This window comes from Zootoca vivipara, chromosome 2, assembly GCF_963506605.1.
Source record: "Zootoca vivipara chromosome 2, rZooViv1.1, whole genome shotgun sequence".
Lineage (NCBI taxonomy): Eukaryota > Metazoa > Chordata > Lepidosauria > Squamata > Lacertidae > Zootoca > Zootoca vivipara.
The window spans coordinates 91,480,314-91,504,184 of NC_083277.1; the positions used below are offsets into that span (position 1 = coordinate 91,480,314).

General features: G+C 42.4%; 1 protein-coding gene across 8 annotated transcripts in view; it reads right to left on the bottom strand.

Annotated features, from left to right (window-relative positions):
- ITGB4 (integrin subunit beta 4) overlaps positions 1-23,871 on the bottom strand; it is a 73,483-nt gene that overhangs the window by 40,818 nt on the left and 8,794 nt on the right. For all 8 annotated transcript variants that reach the window (XM_035104485.2, XM_035104489.2, XM_035104488.2 and 5 more), the window contains exons 2-10: positions 11,245-11,333; positions 10,091-10,173; positions 8,720-8,821; positions 7,486-7,690; positions 6,945-7,041; positions 6,151-6,322; positions 4,368-4,631; positions 1,387-1,476; positions 947-1,069 (exon numbers count right to left, since the gene is read on the bottom strand). In XM_035104485.2, coding sequence (XP_034960376.1) covers positions 947-1,069; positions 1,387-1,476; positions 4,368-4,631; positions 6,151-6,322; positions 6,945-7,041; positions 7,486-7,690; positions 8,720-8,821; positions 10,091-10,173; positions 11,245-11,323 — 1,215 coding nt within the window. In that variant the 5' untranslated portion in view covers positions 11,324-11,333. The remainder of the gene's footprint in view (positions 1-946; positions 1,070-1,386; positions 1,477-4,367; positions 4,632-6,150; positions 6,323-6,944; positions 7,042-7,485; positions 7,691-8,719; positions 8,822-10,090; positions 10,174-11,244; positions 11,334-23,871) is intronic.

Genomic DNA, 23,871 nt, shown 5'->3' on the forward strand with positions numbered 1-23,871 from the left:
GCAGCAGCAGCAGATTTTTAGCAACCTGGTTAATGATGGTTACCAGAAAGGGATGGATAGATACCATCATGACATTATAATATTGTACAGCTATACTTCTCCATTTTAAAAAAGGAAAGTATTTTAGTGCTAATTAAAAGTTTGATTTAATAAAACACACATAAATAGGGTCATAAAATGGCGGCAACCACTTATGATGAATATGTGTTGAATATGTGTTCCGTCCATGTCAAAACTCCACCATTTACAAACAATTACAGTGGTGCCTCGCTTAGCAAATGCTCTGCTTAACGAAATTTCTGCTTAACGAAAGGATTTTTCGAGCGGAGGTTACCTCGCTAGACGAATGCGTTTTACGAAAAATTCGTCTAGCAAATCGCGGTTTCCCATAGGAATGCATTAAAATTCAATTAATGCGTTCCTATGGGCAAAAAAAAATTCAAAAAAATTCAATACATTCCTATAGGATTCGCTAGACAAAATTTTCGCTATAAGAAAAGACCCGTGGAACGAATTAATTTCGTCTAGCGAGGCACCACTGTAGTAGCTCTAAAGCCATTTGCATCTATGGAGATTGCTCTACTCTTCCCTTCTTCTGGAAATAATTGGACTCAGTGGCATCATCTGAATGCCCAGGTCAGGGATGGTGCATCGCATTTTGCCACTTGAGGCAAAACAGGAAGTGCTCTGCTGCCGCCGCCACCAACACTGCCATACTTGCTGCTGCTTACACCTGCTCCACCCACCCTACCACTGCTGCTACTGGCAGAGAAGCAGTGCTGGCATCAGCATGGCTTTCATGTGAATTCTTGCCAATTTGGGGGGAGATCACGCTCAAAATTGGTGCCAATGCTGTTGTCACTTCACCACCAGGCTAATGGCTGGGCCGGCCCTGTCCCTGTCAAGAGTGAGTGAATGAGGAAGACAAAGGGGCAGTAGGGCTTACCACTTCACCACGGACAACATTGAATGAGCCAGACTCTGTCTTTTCATACTTCTCAGATGTTATTTCTGTTTTCATGGCTTTTGGGGTGCCAAAAGCTCGAATGTCCATCTTGGAACTAATACGCTGGGAAAGGCAGGGAGGGAATAAATGAATAGAACTGAAACATACCAAATTCAGAGGTTCCCCCTAGATTATAATAATAGGATTTGCACGTTATAACATCCAACCATGTCCACAGAGGATGGCTCTATTAATTTGCTCCTTGAGTTGTATTTTCACCGCAAAATTCAGTACAAAGTACAAATGTCAAAGGCTAGCTGTGTTTTGGTTCACATATTGGTTTGAGAAGTGAAAATTATGCAGCTTCTCATTAAAATGCACAAAAAATTGAATTTCTTTTCCATTCCTAGATAGGACAGATTCCTGATGTTGCTTCTTACCCTGTAAGCCATACGAAGCAAGTCTACAATATTAGAGGAATCTTCTTGCAGCCTCCCAATTTCAGAAATTGGGAAATACGTGTGCAGTTTCTATTAAAAAAGAAAAAGCAGTGAATTAGTTAAATATTTAAGTTCTGTTACAACCTTAAATAGGCAACAGAGAAAGCAACATAGTTAAGTACCTTGTTATACACAGTAACTGAGAATATACCTTTATCTTACTACTGTAGTTGAATTTTCGCTGCTGAGAAACACTACACACAGGTCACAACAACACAGCAAATATTAGCTGTGGTGTTTTCCCATTTATTTCAACAGGATGCAGTTATGGTTAATTTTCACTGGGTTGAGTCTCTACAATGGAATGTGCATTTCAAAGACAGTAGCAAAACCTCTTGTTGTGAAGGGATGATTCTGTCCTGTCCCCATTCTAACCCGTCTCAAAGAGGCCATTAACGCCCTCCCTAGCTGATATTAATGAACAGGTGGAGAGAAGGGGCTTTGTGGGCAGAGGCTAGTTGTTTGGGATAGGACACGGAAGGCTTTATCAGTCAACACCAGTACCATGAAGCAAGCATGGAAGCTAGTAGGCAGCCAGTGCAATTGTCATAACACCAACTGAACACTGGCCAATGAATCCTTTTAGCTGCAGCATCTTAGCGATTATCCTGGGGAGCCTCATGCCAGTAGGTCAAGCCAACACTCAGTGCTAGATCCAATGAAGGTTGAGAATCTTAGGGCCAAAGCAGACATTATGCCATGAGGATCCAGGACTCCTCTCCCATTGGTCTTTTAAACAGACACACAGCAGTGTGTGCATGTGCTAATTTGATTAGGAAAGTGGTGTGGAGGCTGGGACATTAAACCCTATCCCCTGTCCAACACCCTCAAGCTGTGAGTTGCTTTTCAAGAGGAAAACACAAATCTGTATCACACACCTGAAATTTCCTCCCATTGAACAAATAGCAGCTTAGCAGGGGCTTTGGATTGGGAACATGGCCTGAAAGGAAGGAGTTAAAATACCCTCATTCTCTATGCATCTTTAATTTTAAAATACTTAAATTATCCATGGCATAGAGAAAGTAAAATAAAAAAATTCCTTCAGTAGCACCTTAAAGACCAACTAAGTTTTTATTTTGGTATGAGCTTTCGTGTGCATGCACACTTCTTCAGATGCCAGATACTTCAGAAAGTAGATAGAGAAAAAATATTCTTAGGGCCAAGCTAACTGTGATGTTAATTGCATGAATGCAATTAAAGTACCGGTATCAGCTTTTTATTATGGAATTAGTAGCTTGAGGAGGAGCCTGAGCAGTCTCAAGACTATGATGGCTGGGGAGAAAGGGAAAGTTTAACTCTTTCTGTTCTTGCCACAATCCTCAAAACCGTCTCTTGGAAACTGCAGTGCGCATTTCAGTGGGACCAATGGGAACTTGCTTTGAAGTGAAAATAGCAGCTTTGGAGAGGCTATTTTTGCCAGGATCATGGCAGAGAGAGAAATATTTAAACCCTCTCCTCTCCATCCTCATAGCCTTTCCCAAGACTGCTATTTTCATAACAATCAGCATGCAAGTTAATCTCCTTTGCAAAGATGACATGTCTGGTTTGGCGCTCAAACCCCTATCCCTCTAGGACTTAGATTTAAGATAAAGCATTTGTTCACTCTATTGCAGGGGTGGGGAAACTTAAAGCCCCTCCAGATATTGCTGAACTATAACTCCCACCAGCCCTAGCAACCAGCAATCATGGCCAATGGGTAGGGATCATGGAGTTATAGTTTAGGAACTTCTGGGAGGAGCAAGTGTTCTCCACGCCTGCTCTATTGTCTTTTTGCCCTGCAGGTTAGCTTCCTGGAAACATCTGGCTGATCACTGAAGGAAACATGATGCTAGCTAAGATGGACCTTAGGTCTGATCCAGTAAGGCTTGTTCTACATTCTTTTTTAAAAAACCTTATCAGATAATCAGTCATGGATTTCTCAGAGTAACACGTAGCTTGGTCCATTTGCCGATGGAAATCTGTTGTGTGAAACAAAAGATATCCTGGTCTAATTCCTGACTGGGATTCTCCAACTATCCACTGGGTGTCCCCAGTGCATTACAAAAATAGATTGCACAGCTGCTTTGAGATAGGCTGTGTTCTTGTTATCTGCTGTTACCAAGTTGTTGGGTGAGAGGATATGCAGTACCTGAAGGTAATCTGATTCCTACACCTGTGCGCTGAGTCACACTACCCATATACAGTGGTGCCTTGCTAGACTAATTTAATTCGTTCCACGGGTCTTTTCTTAAAACAAAAAATTTGTCTAGTGAATCCCATAGGAATGCATTGAATTTTTTTTTGCCCATAGGAACGCATTAATTGAATTTCAATGCATTCCTATGGGAAACCGCGATTCGCTAGACGAATTTTTCATAAAACGAATTCGTCTAGCGAGGCAACCTCCGCTCGAAAAATCATTTCGTTAAGCAGAAATTTCGTTAAGCAGGGCATTCGTTAAGCGAGGCACCACTGTAGTCCTGTGGGAACATATTGTAGTGTTTCACAGAGAACAAGGTGAACAGCAGAATAACATTTCTAGGATAAGGAACACATGAAGGAAAACACACCAAGCACATTTGGACATATACTAGAGAAGTGTGTGAAAACCCTCAATATCTCCACTTCAATGTGGAAACAAAGGAGATGCTGAAAAAATGAGAAAAGCTCATCTGCTGAAGCAGTCTTTGATAACTTTCAAATTGTATTTCCCAAACAACAATGACTGATGGCCTCCTCTCCATAGTCAGATCATGTAGCCCTTTTGCGGCTGGAGTTTTTTTGTCCAGCAGTAAATGCCTAAACTGGCTTCCTTGTAAGGTCATTGTCTGCAGGCAATGGTGGCCAGTGTCAACTGCCAGTAGCTTAAAAACACACCTCTCCGTTTCTCTAACACCATCCAAGTACCCAACACCCACTGTCTGCCCACTGCCATTTTTCACCTCATAGTAATCGTAAGAGTAGTTGGTGACAGCAAATATGGGGATGATGTTGCTCTGCCTCAGCAGTTTCACAAGTGCGGGGACGGAGGGGTAATCCTGCTTGGTGTCAAAGGTGTAACTTCCTGTCCTGTTCATGTGGCAGTGACCATCATTCCTTCTCATAATTCCTGCAAGGACATTGGCACCGTCAGCTTCGTAATGGAAGGCGGACTCGGTGGAGAACACCAGGAGATGAGTGCTCTCTTCCCGCCAGCCAATCTGCTCCTGTGGGCCAAGAGAAAAACAAAAGGGTGTAGATTCAATTGTGGAGGGATTTAATTTACTCCGAAAGATGAAGCAGGTTGGCCAGAAGCAGGTTGAGGAGAGTGCTGTAGCCATTCACACCATGGCAAAAGTTTCTGTGTCAACCCCTTCTCTAGCTATGTCAATAAAGCTTGCAGCCGCTGGGTGTCACTTCCAACTGCAGACCAGCCCAAGGTTAGCTGAGAGGTCTGGAAACTTCATCAATTGTTTTTGTGCTGATGTTGACAGTGTCTGGTCACTTCTCTCTTATCTTGTCTCCTCAGCTCTTATCTCTTAACTATTGACAAGGTATAGCTCCCTGAATTCAACCATGTGTTCTGCTTCCATTCTAAGGCACTTCTGGTATTTATTTCTTTTTAACCTTCATATGTCTTTCAGCTGCAAATCAAACCGTTATCTCCATCTTTATGCAAAGAGCACATTTCTTACAAGTTTGTATTTAAAGTGGTTTACAACAGAATAGCAGTTGAAAAACAATAACCATAGTACATAATTAAAACAAATTTTAATTAACAAATCAATAGTAATTATTTAATAACAATTATTATTAACAATTATTTAATAATTATTGTTAAGCAATAATTAACCATTTTTTAAAAATTATATCTTCAAAACACTTCCAGAAAATTAAACATAAAATACACCCAGAATCCCAGGTGTGCAACCTGATATCTGTTACACCTGGGAGGAACTTATTCAGCCTGCATTCTCTATCCTGGAAAAAGAGTCTACAAGCTGACCTTCATCAGTCTAATTTTTATAGGTTTTGGTTTTTCATTTTTCCTCATTCATCTCTCACTGCCTTCTAGAGAACTTGCCACACTTTTGTGGGTTCCAATCAAGCTCCAGTTGAACTACAAATTTTGGAGTTTATTTAAATTGTAATGTTCTAACTCCAGCTATGGCTTGATAACAGCTAATCAGTTCTAAAACTCAACCAGGTTCTCGCAAAACACAAGTATTACCATTAAAGCAAAGCTTTGGCGTAAATATTCTCATTGATCTCACAGTTTGATGAGGGGCTAAGAGGTCCTACCTGGTATATCCATCCTAAAGGTAAAGGTAAAGGGGCCCCTGACCATCAGGTCCAGTCGTGTGCGACTCTGGGGTTACGGCGCTCATCTCGCTCTATAGGCCGAGGGAGCCGGCGTTTGTCCGCAGACAGCTTCCGGGTCATGAGGCCAGCATGACAAAGCTGCTTCTGGAGAACCAGAGCAGCACATGGAAACGCCGTTTACCTTCCCACTGTAGCGGTACCTATTTATGTACTTGCACTTTGATGTGCTTTCGAACTGCTAGGTGGGCAGGAGCTGGGACCGAGCAACGGGAGCTCACCCCGTTGCAGGGATTCGAACCGCCGACCTTCTGATCAGCAAGCCCTAGACTCTGTGGTTTAACCCACAGCGCCACCTGGGTCCATCCTACACTCAGTTAATTGCTTTATCTATTCTATGCCTTCTTCAGCGACCTCTTGGCTCACCTTGCAAACAGCCGTTTGTAATATGGCATCAAATCCACCTTCTGGGGAATCCAAGTTCCCTGATATTTGCTCCGTCATTAACTCTTGGCTGAATTTATTGATATCATGGGTTAGGCGGATGACATTCTTAAAGGAGAAGGGTGGGTCAGCACCAGTCCAAGGCTCACGGAGTCTGAATGTAAAAAAAATAGCAAGGCCTTTATAATCAACTACCAGCAAGTTGATATCAGAAACACCACCTCTATCTTGTATGGAAGGACCTCCGTCATCTGCCATACAGTTTAATAAAATTAATTATAGAAGAACAGTCATGTGCTGTGATCTGAAACAGCAAAAAAAATAAAAATAAAATAAAGATTAACAAATGAGTTTTGACCAGCATGTTCTTAGGCATAAGTTTATTTCATCAGATGCAGGAAGACACTGACTGCTTTCCTTCGTTCTGGAGGAAAGATGGGATATAAATGTAATCCCCTTCATTTATATTTGGGGTGCACAACTGTTTTGCAAAATAAGTTTAAAAATGAAAGAACATGTATTAAAAACAGATATTCATCATGACTCAGTCAACTGACCTACACAAGATTCAGTCATGAATGGATATGATGAAGTAAGGCAGCACGGTTTGGATAAGGGGCATAATCCTAGGTATTAGAAACAGGCTAGCTTAAGCTACAAGGCTTATTCATTTTTTATCTTTCACGCCCACCCACTAAAAACAACGAAGAAGGCAGCTATGGATCCTAAATAGTTAGTTCACAAATATATCCCCTGGGTGCACCACCTTCACTTACCTCTCAGGCCTCATATCTGTCTGTGGGGCAGAAACTTTATCCACAAACTTGCCAAAGCCAATAGTATAATCACTGGTTAGCTGAGTCAAAAAATTTGCTGGCAGGAAGAAAGTGGGAAAGGAGCAAGTAAGTGAAGATGTCCTGGAACACTTAGATTAAAGCTGCAGCCCTAACCATGTCTGCTCAGAAATAAATCCTGTTGAATTAGATGGGGGTTGCTCCCAGGTAAGTGGGGTTAGAATTGCAGCCTTAGTCCTTTGTTTGAAACATACTTTTCCACAACATAGTCTGATTGCATAATACACTTCCATTGCACCTGAGGGCAGCAGGCTAGTTTGGGGCTTCAAAAGAGGTTGTATGGTGTGTGTGTGCACACCTGTGTCCTCCAACAAAGGGAAAAGGATGCCCCCCTCCTTAGGATCTGCTACCTGAGATGGTTGCCTCATTCAGCCTAATGGTAGGGCCAGACCTGTCTTTTGCCATGTGTACTCAGACCTTGCAGACTGCTGTTTCCCACAGCTTATAAGTTTTTAATTCTCACCCAGTTGTTGGCCCATTGTTTTAAGGTTGTCCAAGTCGTCACGCATGGAATAGGAAAAGTCCATGAGAATGTAGAGGTCCACAGGAGATTCACTGGGCTCAAACACATCCAGGTCAAAGCTAGCTTCCTCGCCAGCTCTCAACTTCAATGCTATGTTCTGCGGGGATACTTGTGTTTTCTTCAGAGATGTATCAATCTTAAATTCCTGCCAGAGGAGACACCAGTAATCCTCAGAAGATTTAGCAGTCATGTTGCATTTTTTGTTTTAACAGCAGATCAGAGAGGGAGAGAACTGATTCATGACAAATAAGAGATTAACTAAATTTACAATGCCTCTACCCTATAAGTATGTAAAAAAGGTAAAGGTAAAGAACCCCTGGATGGTTAAGTCCAGGCAAAGGTGACTGTGAGGTGTGGCACTTGTCTTGCTTCAGGTTGAGGAAGCCGGTGTCTGTTCACAGACATCTTTCCGGGTCATGTGGCCAGCACGACTAAACTGCTTCTGGCGCAATGGAATGCCGTGACGGAAGCCAGAGCGTACAGAAACACCGTTTATATGTATGTAAAAGATGTCTGGACCATTTATGTAACCCTCTCCTTAAGCCTATTGACTTAAAAAAAATAAGCTAGGGAAGCTGTCCAAGCAAACTTGGCTTTGGGCAATTCTAGACAGTGATTCAGGTGCGTGGAATTGTTTTATTATGTCTGTATCCCATCACCTAGCCGATAAAGGTCTGTATAGTTAAAGCTATGGTTTTCCCAGTAGTGATGTATGGAAGTGAGAGCTGGACCATAAAGAAGGCTGACCGCCCAAGAATTGATGCTTTTGAATTATGGTGGTGGTGAGAGACTCTTGAGAGTCCCATGGACTGCAAGAAGATCAAACCTATCCATCCTTAAGGAAATCAGCCCTGAGTGCTCACTGGAAGGACATATCCTGAAGCTGAGGCTCCAATACTTTGGCCACCTCATGAGAAGAGAAGACTCCCTGGAAAAGACCCTGGTGTTGGGAAAGATGGAGGGCACAAGGAGAAGGGGATGACAGAGGATGAGATGGTTGGACAGTGTTCTTGAAGCTACTAACATGAGTTTGACCAAACTGCAGGAGGCAGTGGAAGACAGGAGTGTCTGGCGTGTTCTGGTCCATGGGGTCATGAAGAGAAGGGGCACGACTAAATGATTAAACAACAACAACAAATCCCATCTTTACATGATTTCCTTCCTCTCCACTCACCGATTTTGTTAGCATCTCTCCTTCCATGAAGACTATGCTGGCCTCACTGCAGCCGTATCTTAATAAGTTGTCTTTGAAATCACAGCGGTACTCTTTGAAGTTCTAGGGCAAAGGAAAATGTATAACAATGACACACACATTGAGAAAATACATGCTATTATCTATTTTTAAGTATTTACTTTACTATCTCCCTCCATGTTAGACTGAGGGTAGGATGTGGTAGTCCCATGAGAAATTTGTATGTCTACCTGTAACTGCAACTTAAGAGAGGTAGGTTTGCAACAGCGTGAAGAGAGTATAATTGTACCTTGGTTCTCGAACAGAAGGCGTGCTGGGAGTCCATTCGATTCCCGGAACCCTTCAAAAACAAAGGCGTGGCTTCTGATTGGCTGCAGGAGTGTCCTGCAGCCAATTGGAAGCCATGGAAGCTGCTCCAGATGTTCAGCTTCCAAAAATTGTTTGAAAACCGGAACACTCACTTCCAGGTTTCGATCAGGAGCCAAGGCGTTTGAGATCCAAGGTATGACTGTAAATCCAAGTTCTTGCTCTCCATCCTTACTCTATATGACACTAACATACCACCTGGCTACAACCTGGAACATCAAAGCTGGAAAGCTCACACCATCTCTCTCACACAGTGCTTTTAAATGGGGGGGGGGGGAGAAGCAATTCAGCTACTAATCTCTGATGCACTAATCAGTCTTCCCCAACCTTTGATCTTCAAATGTTGTTGGAATACAATCCACATCAACCTTAACCCTTGATCCTGCTGGCTGGGGGGTGCTGGACACTGGGGAAGACTACACACAAGTAATTTACACACGTTGTATGAACTAGCTCTGCATTGAAGTTGTAACATTTGAGGACTAGCAGTTTAGGCTGTAATCCAAAATCATGTGTACTCAGAAATAAGTCCCCCTGAATCTGATAAGGCTTACTCTCAGGTTAAGTATGGTGGTTATGACTGCAGCCTTAATGTGAGATTTTTGGCCCACTGAAGAGAATTGTGTTTGAAGTGATATGAAACTTCTGTTTGCTCATACACACATAGAAATCAGTACTTGTTGTAGTAGTTATCAAATGATAAGCATGCACATGTCAAGGACTCCTTGAGCAATAATCTGTTTAGAAGTGAGAGGAATGAAACTAAAGGTTAAATGCATCCCCATCCAAAGCATACAGGTATGTTAGAGTGGGCAGGACCATAAGAGCAGAGGCTCAACACACATCGCCTGTGTAATCAGGGTTGATAATTGCCCAGGAATGCAGCAATGGAGGTTGTGAGATTGTGGCCAAAACTCAGGTGAAATTTGGAGCTTTGAGATGTGTACGCATCAAGACAACAATCCAACAGTTATAAAAAGCTCCTACCTCATCACTGCAAAAAGAGCAGTCCTTGCTTGCTTGGATACACTCAGTGCAGCTTTTTGCCCTGGAAGCCACACAACGATTATCTAGGAGACAAGAGCAACAAGTTAGAAACACAGGAAACCAGACTGCTCAAGCAATGGAGAAAGAAGGGGACTCTGTCCTGGTCCCATTCTGGTGCTATTCTCATTTCCTTTGCAGGACACACAAAGTGTTAGTCAAGACCAAATCTTAATTACAGCTCGTGGTTTGTTAGCAGTGAGACAAACCATGAGCCCAGGTTCAGATGTAATGCTAAGCCAAACCATGACTTAACTCCAGGTACCATGGAAGCAGGAGAAATGGGACAGGAGTGAGATGGCCAAGATGTTTGCTCCATGCACTTGCAGACTCCCTCATTCACATTTAGCATAGTTCGGCTTAGTATTATATGTGAACTGGGCCAATGTGAATACAGTTTCTCAGGGCTTTGGTACAGATACGAAGAATTTCAGGTGAGAAATGTAATACAAGGAGAATACAGATATCAATTTCACCTGCAGGAATAAGCTTGTTTCATTTTGCAACTGTGGATCTAAATCAGGCATCTTCAAACTTCAGCCCTCCAGATGTTTTGGACTACAACTTCCATCTTCCCCGACCACTGGTCCTGTTAGCTAGGGATCATGGGAGTTGTAGGCCAACACATCTGGAGGGCTGCAGTTTGGGGATGCCTGATCTAAATCATAGGTACCAGCCTTCCCTGTCCTAGTGCCCTTCAGATGTTCTGGATTACAACCGTTGGCCATGCTGAGTCGGGATGATGGATTTGGAGCCCAAACCTTATGGAAGGTGCCAGGTTGGGGAAGGCTGGGTTAATGCCTTACATACAATGCCAAAAATAGACTTTTAGCCACTGCCCTGTACTGTCTGCACCATCTATTAAGACCACTCGTGTATATTTTGTTGTTTAGGGTAATTATTCTGCATTGCAATGAGATATACTATGCCTACTCAGTGTTGCTCAGGAAGACAATAATATATATTTCCACCATCTTTCTTGCAGAGCATCAAGACACATCCCACAAAATGTCACCAATTTGTCTATATCTCAGTGGTTTGAAAACAGTAATACTGTTTGGCAGTAGAGGGAAATCTATAATATATATGGAACTTACTTCTGTTTCCTTGGCTCAAGGTATGAAGCAGTGATAACAGCAACAGCCGAAGCAAAGTCCTTTGTAGTACCTTGTCCATTCTTTTATTCCTGAAATTCAATAGTCAACAGAGTCAGAGTCACAATCACCAGCATGAGAGCTAAGCAAGCCTAGTCCCAGCCAATAATTTCTGTGTCCCTGTTCCCTATTCAACTATGTTTTAATCAGAGTAAACCTGTTGAAATTAATGGAACTAACTTAGTCATGTTCATTTATTCTAATGAATCTGCTCCGAGTTAAACTTAGTTGAATACTACCTCTGACTACAGGCAAATTATCCATAAATATTTTAGCAACATTCCTAAATAAATTACTTTTTTACATCTGCAAAATTCACTAGCCTAACAAGTCATCTAGCTTGGATGACTTCAAAAAGTGTTAGATACCTTCATGGAGGATAGGAGGTCTATCTATAGGTGAGCTGGTCATTTAGGCACCGCCAGAAAAATAGGGGATGTATTGACAAAATAGAGGGCAATATAGGACACATATTTCTTTAACATTTGCACAGGACAGTTTCTATGTATAGATGAAGGCTTGTTCTATGCCTTATTGCTCATGGTTTGTCTCCTACAGAGACAAACTTGGATTTGGATGACGTGCCATGTCAAATTATGGCTTAGCTCACTGCAGGGAAGCAGCTGTAGGAACAGAGGAGGAGCAAAGTGGCTGCAATCAACTGCAATCTCCTCTCCAGGAGCCTCCATGCTCAAGCATTTGTGTTAAGTAATGGTTTGGCTTAGTGTTACATGTAAACAACAGCAGAGAGCTGCTGCCTTCATGCCCTGTTTCTGAGCTTCCAAGAAACATCTGGGTGGCCACTTTTGGAAACAGGATGCTGGAGTAGATTGACCTTTGGTCTGATACAACAAGAGTCATTGTGTTCCTTTTACAACCTTAGTCTATGATTGTTGTAGGTGTTCAATAATCAAGCAATGTGGGTTCAAAGTGGGGGGGATGGGACTGGTAAAATCTGTGTTTGACTCACCTCCTTCTCACAATTGATTATGCCAAAGACTAGCCGGATTAATACTACTGGTATGTCTGGAGGCGTCTAGAGAGCATTATTCCCTGCTACAAACACAATTGACTTGGGAATAACCTGAGATAGTCAGCATGGGTGTACGGTTGAAGCAGCATGGAATCCCTTTAAGAACCTTGAGTCAACAACCACAGGTGTCTGCAAGGCTGTCTTTCATCTAACTATATATGTGTATGCCAAATAAGTATCACTTGAATTATCTTACCTGCACATATTTTATATCTATATCTAATCTTCCATAATTTATTATGCTATAAATCCCCCCAAAGCATTGCTTACTTGCAAACCTCTTTTCACAGGTGTTAAGGGCTAGAAACTTGCTCTTCTTTTTAAATGAAATAAAAGGGTGGGTTCCAGGCCCAATACAAAATGGTGCACATGGGACAGTGAGACTACATAATCACGGGGCCAGTTCACATGAATCATACTGTCCATGTGATTATCTCAGACTTGCAAGAAAAGTGCTAATATCAGAGTGTCCACATGGAAGTTGTATGGGGGAATGGTTAAGACTTCTGCAGTGGGGATAATACTTTAAAAAGGAGTGGTTTAAGGTGATTGCGAAGGCCTATGTAGCACTAACACCTGAAGACTACCATAGACAAATAGGGTTGCCATATTTCAAAAAGTGAAAATCTGGTTGTTGAGCTTTTTTGCAAAAAACTTTTTTTATAAAAAAAGTAGTTTTGGAGCTATTTTTAAGGGTTGCCAATTTTCAGCGATTTCCACCTGGACACTGTTTCCGATGGCCAAATTTCCGGGAAATTCCATATGGTAGCCCTCTAACAGATTTTGTGATTCTTGCTTTTGCAATTGCTGCTTTGAAGTTCAATTGCTGCTAATAATGCTATTTTACATAATCCTTTTGTTTTTAATGTTATCTTTGTTGTTTTTGCTTTAGCTTACTGTTCTTATAAACTACTCCAAATTTTAGAAAAGCATCATCAGTAGGGCGTGTTGAATTTTCAATCTTTAAAAATCCTGATTTGAGGGGTGTTAAAAAGTTGTGGTATGATTAGGTAATTTGAAATCTATTTTGGTTACTTGTAAATATTTAGGTCTTGCTTGGTAAATATCTATGTGAAAAGTTCCTACTTGTTAACATTTTTTAAAATTTTTCTGTTATTTAAACGTCTAAGTTATTCCCCAATTTTCATGAAAACAGATGTTGATAAGTGCCTAAAATTGATTACAAGATACAGTGGTACCTTGCAAGATGAAAATAAATTGTTCTGGGACAGGCACCCAATCTTAAGAGAAGGAATGCCACATTTTAAGAAAGGCAAGATTTTAGTTCCTTCAATAGTAGCTTGGATAATAAGCATTATGGTAAGCCTTCTATCACAGTGATGGAAGGATGGAAATACTATATATTCTGCTTCAGAACCCTTAAATGAACAGAAGTCTTGACCTGCATGGAATATGGTTTCTCTAAGTCTGACACCATCTTTGTGAGGATCAAGAGCAGGCCTTTAGATTCTACAGGAATCAAATTTTAACAGTGTACACTTCTTTTGAAGAGCATGGTCCAGGGGGCTTCTGCCAGTGGCTCTCCTGCTCAGATGTGGGCCCTCAGCAGATACATGTGACACCAGCCCTTGAAGTTGTTCATTTATTTTTCTTTTTTCTTTTTTTACAATAATAGGACGTTATAAGATAAAGTAATGATATGTTGTTACAGCTGGAAACAAAATTTCTTTATATTTTCGCTTGTATAAAATGATTAAAAACTTTAACCGCTTCAAAATGCGAGTTATTTGCTTTTTTTAGTGTATTTCAAACAGATCTCAATTTACCGAGCTAATCATCAACCAATCATAAAAATAATTGCAGATTTGGATTCCTCATGTGCAATAACATATTTTTAGAACCCCTCATTGAGCAAATTCGCAAAAAAATAAAATAAATCCGTCCTTAAATGACACGCCCTAATCATCAGTCGTTATGCAAAGAAGCGGTGGCACTTGATTATGAAGCTACTGAAATATCAGTCAATGCTAATACCAAGAGTTTACTATGTAGTAATTAAAGTAAATTACCTCCCCCGCTCCTGGAAGGCTCATATTTTACTCTAAGCTCAGTACTGAATGTTGATGAAATATTTTGCTGATGCTCCATGTTTGGTTAGAACCCCATCTGTCTTTGCTCACTTCCATCACAGCTACTACTAGACCAAAGAGGCACAGCCAAGCTGGCTTGTAGGAAGCTGGCATGGCTCTAGGAGAGCTAAAAGAAGCTTCAAAAGCAACCCAAAATAAAGACACTGATAATTCATCCTTTCTGTTGGCTGGCTTCTCTGTAAGCACTTTTCTGTTTCTGACATGTCTGTAAGAGTCAGATTATACAATCAGCGGAATCACAGTAAAGCCTTCCTGAACTGTACCACCAAAAAAAAAAAGCATCCTGCTCTTCGCACAGAAACATAGCATCTCAGGGAAAATGCTGAACTCATCTCCTTGACATGCTGTTTTTATGTGGACAAGTTTCATTCATGCCGGGGGTGGTGGTATTAAAACACACAAATCCTGTGCGTGCAACCCCAAAAGGGTGGCCTAGTGTGTTGCTACCTGGTACTGCTTATAGTATAATCCAGAGGTTTTCAACCTTTTTGAGTCTATGGCTCCCTTGACCAACTACATTCTTCCTGAGGCACCCCTGCTGGGCTCAGGAGCCCAGTTATGCCACCCCTTTCCTGCGGAACTGGCAGCCCCTCACCCTTTTTCGAACACCCTCCCTTGTGGAGTGTTCCCTCAGCCTCCTCTCCTCTGCCCTCTCCTTGGGAGTCCTCCGGTCAGCCGCCACAGCCACCCCAGATTTCTGAGCTGCCCCCACCCCTACCCCAAAGAGAGGTGCCTCCTCACACTGCCCACAGGGACCGAGGACATGTCTGTCCATTCCCAAAAGCAAGGGCTGGCAGACCGGCTGGCTGGGTTCCCTCGCCCACTTGCTTGCTTACTCCAAGGCCGCCTCAGCTCCTGGCAACCAGCACCCCCTGGCCAGCCCCAGGGGGCACCATTCCCCTGCGGACCTTGTAGCCAGGGCTTTGGGAAATAGATGCAAGAGGGCATCAAAAGGGGAGGGGAGGAAAGAGGGACAGAGGCCAATGTTGCCTGCAGCACCCCTGACCATCATTCTTGGTAGTGGCACCCGCCCTGTGGAACGCCCTCCCACCAGATGTCAAAGAGAAAAACAACTGTACCAGACTTTTAGAAGACATCTGAAGGCAGCCCTGTTTAGGGAAGCTTTTTAATGTTTAATAGATTATTGTATTTTAATATTCTGTTGGAAGCCGCCCAGAGTGTCTGGGAAACCCAGCCGGATGGGCGGGGTATAAATAATAAATTATTTATTATTATTGTTATTGTTATTGTTATTGTGATTCAAGGCACACTGGTTGAAAACCACTGGTATAATGAACTGATTCCAGCTTGTGTTTAAAGGGAGGTCTGCTTAAATCTAGCAGCTCAAGGTTTGCAATGTTTGATGCAGAAGATTCTTTTTCTTTCGCAAGAAGCAGTCTAACAGGCCAAATTTACTAACGATTATTATTCATACCTTGCAGCGGTGCAGAGGAATGTATTTTTTTTTTTACTCGATGTAGCACGCCCGACATTATGCAAACCTTATCTTAACGACATCATTTAGGACACCTCAGCGAAGCACATTAACTTCTGTAACTTGAGCAGACAAGGAAAGCGAACATGAGAGAGGCAAACTCATGCCTCAAAATCAGGAGCGAACTTCTCGAAGTAGCTAAAAAGACTCAGCCTGATAATACATTAACATGCTCAATCGTTTTGCTCCCCATGCCTACTCAAAGAAGAGAAATAACCCCAAAGCATAACACTGTGGGACTTCCTATCACTGTATATACGCAATCCATCAGGCTTGTGGTTCTGCAGTAAGTCGGATCCCTGCTAGTTTAAGGCAGGCGTCTCTCAGCATACGTGAGTCACAGCCAAAACAAGCACCTCCTTTTTCCTGCGTTTAGGGCCTACTGGACTAATCAAAGAACTGAGAGAAGAAAAACAAGGTAAGTTTCAAAACAAACCCCTCCTGTCAGCCATTTCCCATTGTGCTAATAATTTCCAGAATGGCACCAGCCAACAAAAGAATGTTGGGTGGGGCAGTGGAAAATGCCAGGCTTCCATAGGAAGCCCTGCTTTGGGTCAGCAACAGGCTCTGGAATAATAAGGCTCACGTTCTCACAGGCCTCTTTTGTCGAGGAAGTCTACACACCCTTTGTAACTCTGTGGGGTAATGCTGGCTGTAAAACGTTGGCACCGCAAAGGACCAAGCTCCCCTGTGGCATACACATGCCTTGACAGTGTTTATCTGATCATTCAATAATATCAACATATGTTGTGGAACGTTCCAAAATGGAAATTACCACCCATAAAGAAAAAGAGAAAGACAAAAACACAGGAGGAACTCAAATCTGTGTAGGTGCTTTTTCATATGTGATTGCGATGTATGCTTTGTTACGGAGCACTTTTACGCACAAAAAAGGATGTGTATTCCAGTTGCCTTTGCTTCTTGTGCTAATCCTTGCAGCAGCCACTTGTGGAAGAATGGGATTGCCAAGAATGGAAGCATAAATTTGCCCACTGATGATGCCCTACTGCCAATTAAATAGGTTTAGTTCTACTGCTTGTGAGAGCCAATATAGGTTTAACAGGGCAGCCACCTTTCCTGTTCACATATAGAGTACTGTAATTTGAGGGGGGGGGGTGTTGATAGGAGGTGACTGGTACTTAGAAGAGGCAGTATATGGCCCCCGAAGCCTCTGTTTGCTGTTCACCATAAGCACACTGGCCTTATTGATTTTTCCTCAGATTCGACCATGAAGCTCACTGGATGCCATAAGGTGCTTCAGGATTAATTCACTTTGTAGCATCCTGCCTCATCCTGCCCCCTCCCTCAATTCTCACATGTGCACATATAGAGTGCATATGCACACACAGGACAGAGACCAGCTGAAGACCAGTGTTATTACCCACTCCACACTTACCAAATGATCAATCTCATGACCAAGGAGAGGGCAGATTACGTCCCCATTAGTATTCTGGACTGGATAGAGAGGTTTACACCTCTCCCTTCACTCCAGCCCTGTGTCTATTTTAATTTGTTTTATTAGTGTGCAGAGGTTAGCTCACTGCTCTAGAGGATAGGTTATCCCCCAAGCAGGAGACCTGAAAACAGTATGAGTGCAATCTTTTAATGTATTTTAATGAGTACAATCTACAATGAGTACAATGTATTTTAATGTGTGTTGGAAGCCGCCCAGAGTGGCAGGGAGGACCCGGCCAGATGGGCAGGGTATAAATAATACATTATTATTATTATTATTATTATTATTATTATTATTATTATTAATCTAGTCAAGTTCTACCCCATTTATTCCAATGAAAGAATTAACTCTGCTTCTGCCGTTGAAATCAATGGGGCTAAAAAGTGCTTGACTTTGAATGGATCACTCCCTTTCTCCTGGAGACCTAGGGAAGGTATGAAAAGGAGAGAAGGTAAACTATAATTATAATTTTTGCACATCAGCAAGACTGTTCTGCAATTATAATGGTAAATCTCAAGATGTACCTATTACAGTATACACAAGCAAGCTGCATAATAGGCAGCCACAATGTTGTGTTTCATTTCCCACTGACTTCTTTTTTGCTGTCCATTGCAATTGGAGGGTATTTCAGTGCCATAAGCATGAAGTGTTATTGGTTGTGAAATTATTCACAACTGCAACATGGAGAAACATTGATACAACCCTGAATAATATATAACATGCATACGAAGAAACATTCCTTGCTACCCTTACTGGACCATCTGTATGTTTTGTAATTTGGGGGCATTTGTATTTTGCTTCCTTTGACTCCAATTGGTATTGTGTGGGAGCTCTCAGAAGATTGAAAGTTTTCAGCCCATTTTCAGCCCACTTCTTCCCCCTCAAACGCAGGCGTAATTTCTCACTGATTTGCCCTCAAATATTATGTCATGGTGCATAATCATTTATTCTCATTTGTAGGGGGACTCAGGGCTGGTGAGAAGAGCCTGCGTTCCCAGCACCCTTTATTTTTTCAAATACCTTATCTGTCCCCCTTAATTTTCAAGCCAACATGTATCATATGTAAGCTCTCCCACTCCCTGGGTCCTGTCAGTACCAACAAGGATTTTTGTGATAACAGCTAATGAGCTCATTCAGTGTGCAACTCTGAATAAAATCATCAAATTGCCACTGTGTTGAAAATGTGTGGGCTTGCCATATACCAAGGCCCTTTCTGGCAGTGGCTCTCTCATGGTCTCCTCCCCACCTCAGCTCCCCATTTTTTGTTTAAATAGAGATGTCAGGGATCAAACCTAGGAATATACAACCTATTAAATAGTGGGTAAACATAGCAGACAACACAGTGAATTCTCCAAGCAGCTCTTTATTAGTAAGCTGGAACAGAACTGACTGAACAGCTCAGCTGGCCTGCTTTTATAGGCAGCTGGCTGACAACATTGTAACAACAACAGCAGCCCAGGGTTTCCCGCCTAAATTAACTGACGTGGACCTGAGTGAAAACTATATACTTTATACCTGTTGGCCAGGGTGAGAACCATAGCTGCCAAGTCTCCCGTATTCCCCGGGAAACCCCCGTTTTTCCAGCCGTTTCCCGCTGGCAGCCCGGATTAAAAAAACCTGTGCCTTACTATTTTCCCAAAACAATTGCCTCTAATGCCACTGGACTCTACTCACAGCCTGGGTTACATATGTATGAAACAGCTGTACAATCGTACCTTGGATCCCGAACGCCTTGGAACTCGGATGTTTTGGCTCCCAAACACTGCAAACCCGGAAGTGATTGTTCTGGTTTGCAAACCCAAACATACGACAGGGCTTCCGCGACTTCTGATTGGCTGCAGGAGCTTCCTGCAGCCAATCAGAAGCTGTGCTTTGGTTTTCGAACGTTTTGGAAGTTGAACGGATTTCCAGAACGGATTCCGTTCGACTTCCAAATATGACCGTATTTTACTTCTACAAATCTGTGCTATGCATACATTTAAAATGATTTACTGTACTATCTTGTTAAGTGTTCTTCAAAACTGATTTTAAATACCTACAGTATTAATTCTATGTAGCTGAATGATCATCTTGGGCTAGCTTTGACTTTCTTCAGTAAAGATAATAATAACTGAGAAATGAAAGGCTCTGTGCAAATGCCTGGAGGAACCCTCACTGTTATTTAATTAGCTAAAATATTTCTTAACCTCCCATCAAACAATTTCAGGGTTGCGTTTAAAAGTATGAAAACAATTGGCACAGCATAGAAGTACAATATTAAAATAGCAACTAGCATAATAAAAGGCGGGCTAAAAACAATAAACTAAGGAACAGAGAATACAGTTGTAACTTAACATTTCATATGGAAGGCCTGGTCAACAAGGAAGGTCTTTAATCTCCTACTGAAAAGATTGTAATGCCAGATGTAAACAGAGTTTTGGCTCCAAGCCTCACGCTGTCCCTATCAAAGCCCTGGGCATCAACTCCTCATATAACCTCTCAGATAATATCCCTGTGATGTCTGTCCCGCCACCTCATAAACATGATAGCTGTTTTGGGAAATGGGGAAAATATACCGAAATGTACTTTATAATCCAGCAAAGCCATCAACTTGACTACCATCAGGCTGAGAACTTTGCAGTTCTTGGGGATTCAGCAAGGCCAATCTACAACTTTTTGCTGCCTGAGTTGGAACAACAAATAGTGCCTTGCAGAACATTTGCATCAGACTCGAGGCTGACTAAGTTTGGCATCTGCAACAGAAAATCCCCAAAGGGTCTCTCTCTTTAAGTGTAAAATGACAGTCATAATAACATTATTATTATTATTATTATTATTATTATTATTATTATTATTATTATTACAATTTATGGCCTTTTATGACACACAAAACAATTTATGGCCTTTTATGTCTGAGGCAACCACCTCACTCTACCTAACGATAGGGCCAGGTGTTGATTCAAGAATGTGAGAAATTACACAGCAACTGGGCACAACTCTGCTTCATCTTGTAGAGCCTAGCACACAGCAGTCCACCACATGGCCCAAAGGCAGCATGCGGCCCTCAAGGCTTTTTTTGGGTGGCCCTTGGCAACATCTGACAACCTCCTCACTGCAGCCCTTACACTGCCTACCCAAAGCCGGGTAAGGAGGCACTGGACTTTGAGAAGGAGGCGGGAAGGCTGTGACAGGGACCTAGAGTCCTCCAGCTTTCTTCCCAAAGCCTGTGCTGTGTGCAGTAGCGCTGGCCCAAGGTACTTTGTTGCCTGAGGTGAAGGACAAGTTGAATCTTATTTTGCTGCTGTCTACTGGACAGCGTCCTTTGCTGCTCCTTGAGGACAGCAGGCTAGTTTAGGGGGCACAGGGTAGGCCACCTGGCACACACAGTGCTGTTCTTTGACACCTTGCAGTTTCCCCACAACAGTTATTCTAACCCTAAACCTATATTATTAACTCTGGGACTCTAACACAAGAAGCCTGCACTCAGTATGCAAATCCAGTGTCACCTTGGAGACATTACCTCACTACTGGAGAAGGAGGGAAACCAGGAGCAGGAGTCTGGAGTTGGCATGGAGTTTAGGAGAAGGTGATTAAATCAGTGTGAGGGAGCAACTTTGCTTCTTTTATTTTTTTAATCTTGGGAAACGAAAGAAAACAAATCACTAAGGCCATTCCTGAAGCTCTCTGGATATTTATGTGCTTGGAAACGGCAGAGGAATGAAGGTGTCCCAGATTGTTCACGGGGAAAGAGAGGAAGCAACCGTTAGAGGAGAGAATGAGTTATTTAATGCCTTGGATGAATGCCAAATCGTACAAAGTTTGTGTGTGTGAATTTTGCTTTCAGGGGATGTAAGTGATCAGCAATACTGAATAAATGTTTGCCTTGCTGCACAACAGAACCGTTGGAAGCTTGAGTGCGTGGCGTAACAATCTCTCATTCTTGAACTGCAAATTGTTCAGGACAATGGCTCTCTGTGTGGCTACCTTGTGTTTACAACATCTCTTGTATGGCCCTCACCTCCTGCTGTTCTGCTGCTGTCAAGTTTTACTCATAGTGATGGTTTCAATATCACTCCCTCCTCTGGGTAAAACAAACAAAAGAAAAAGCCCCTAATATGGCATATGAAAGCATGACTCCTCAAGGGCAGTTGCCTACAATATTGGGTTATGCAATTGAGAGGTGCATTTTCCAGGCGCCGCCCCCCCCCATATATTGTATCCTTCTCACAAACAGCTGTAGAGTTCTTGGCTGTACTGTATATGCCACAGTTTTCACGATTTAAAATTGCATCCTTGTCATAGCTATCAAGTTTTCCCTTTTCTCGCGAGGAAGCCTATTCAGCATAAGGGAATTTCCCTTAAAAAAAGGAGAACTTGACAGCTATGATCCTTGTGCTGGGGAGAACGTCTACGGTCAACAGGAAAAATACTCTGAGCATTTCAAGAATGATTTCAGCTGTTTAGTTACAAATCCAACAATATACTTGGAAGTTCAAATCACCTGTCAGCCTCAGGGCTAAAAGACAAGAAAAGAGGAAGGCAGAAGTTTAATAAGGAAGAGCAATTCCATCTAAGGAATGTTTTGAATTCTGTTTTTGTCATGCTTTCTCTCAGGCTGTGGGTCTGTTCTAAATACTCCATAAGAATAAGAAAACTCTTTAAAGAAATTGCTTGCCACTAGCATAGGTACGCATCTTGAAAGATCAAATGGGTACTAACAAGGGGTGGAATTCAACATTGGGCTATGCTACATATTCCGCTTGCGCAAGCACATCAGCTTGCTGGACAGAACAATTTCCCTCCCCTCCCTATGTGCTGTTCTTGGTGGTGCAGGAAGAAAGCCCCGTTACAAAAGTGGAAGCCCTTGTGGAGGGCTTCTGCTTGAAAGGGTTCATTAGATTTTTCCCCACCAGTCTAAGCTTGGGCTAGGTAATTTATTATGGTTGTCACTGAGCGCAGCTTTAGAATCTTGACATTCCTCACCTAATATTCCAGACAGAATGTGAAAGAGTAAATTCTGTTTAGTTAACCTAAACCATGAATTGACAATGGGTGCTCATGGGGGCAGAGAGGCCTTCCTTGATGCCCACAGTGTCCCTTTCCCTTTCCCTGCCACCTGCTGAAATTAGGCTTGAAAGAAGCTGTCCATGAAAATAATAGAAGGCTCCTGCGGTGAAGGAGACAATTGCAAGGTGGGAAAGGGTACAACTGGGGAGGGGTAAGTTAATTTGTGTGTGTGGCACCCACAACAGTTACTCCAGTTTGCGGGTGTACCTCTGGCTTAGACATTTTTTTTGTTTTGTTTTTAAGGACACTGAAAAGGTTTGTAAGCCCCTGCGCTACCCAACTGAGCCATAATGAGTTAAGGAACATAATTGAGATTAGAGAACAATAAAACACTAGACATGTAGCTTTCCTTAATAACTTTCACTTCTTCCGGGAGACCAGGGCGAGGCTTTTGCAAGAGTCCAAAGTGCAGGCTCCTTCCTGTCGGCACTCATTCTGTAGTTAAAGAGAAAATACCACCATCCAGGAGACAGGGGCCATAGCTTACTAGTAAAGCACACACTTTGCATACCAAAAGTCCTAAATTCCATTTCCGGCATATCCAGGTAAGGCCAGAAAACACCTCTACTTAGTGTATAACAATACTGAGCTAGGTGGATAAGTGTGGTCCACAAAGGCCGCTTCATAGGCTAGGCTAGGCTAGGCTAGGCTAAAATGAGGAAGTTCATATTTGAGTCTGGAGTCTGTGACATCATCAGGTTGCATTTACATTTATGTAAAGTTCCTGCTAAGGTTTATTGTTTGCGGACACAAGACAGAGCCTTCTTTGTGGTGGCACCCTTACTGTGAAACTCCCTTCCCTTGAAACTCCAGTTCTCCTCTCTGATTTTAAAGTCCAGGCATCAACTGAAGACTTACTTCTTCACCCTAGCTTTTGTGGGATAATGGTGTTCAGCACCTGCCTATGTATTTGGTGATGCTGAGATTTCATGCTATGTTCATTGGAGGATTTTCTAACATATTTTTATGCATGCATTTCAATAGACTGGATGCATTACTGAACATTACCCTAAGCTGCATGTAGTAAGAAGAGCAATATAAAAATGCAACAAACAAACAATTGTTTTGGTGAAACCTCTGACACACAATGCTAAAAGACTGGGGGAAAGGAGAAAGTGGGGTGGTGGAGGGAAGAAGTGAGTGCTTCCTCTTTTCCCCACCCCCACACTTGTACATTCAGGAGGGTCCTATGTCTAGGTTTTTGTCCCTTGATGGCAGCCCTTAAGCTTGTGTGATACTGGAAGATGAACTCTTTCTTGTGCCCTGCAAGAATCATCCAGTGCTACCACAAGCAAATGATACAACAGCTCTTTTGTTATACCCAAATCCCAGAATATATGAAAGGACTCTGTGTGTTTGCTCCCCTCCCCTCTCTGTCTGTCTGTGGGCTGCTTTCTGTCTCTGTGGTGGATTTTTTTTTTACACACCC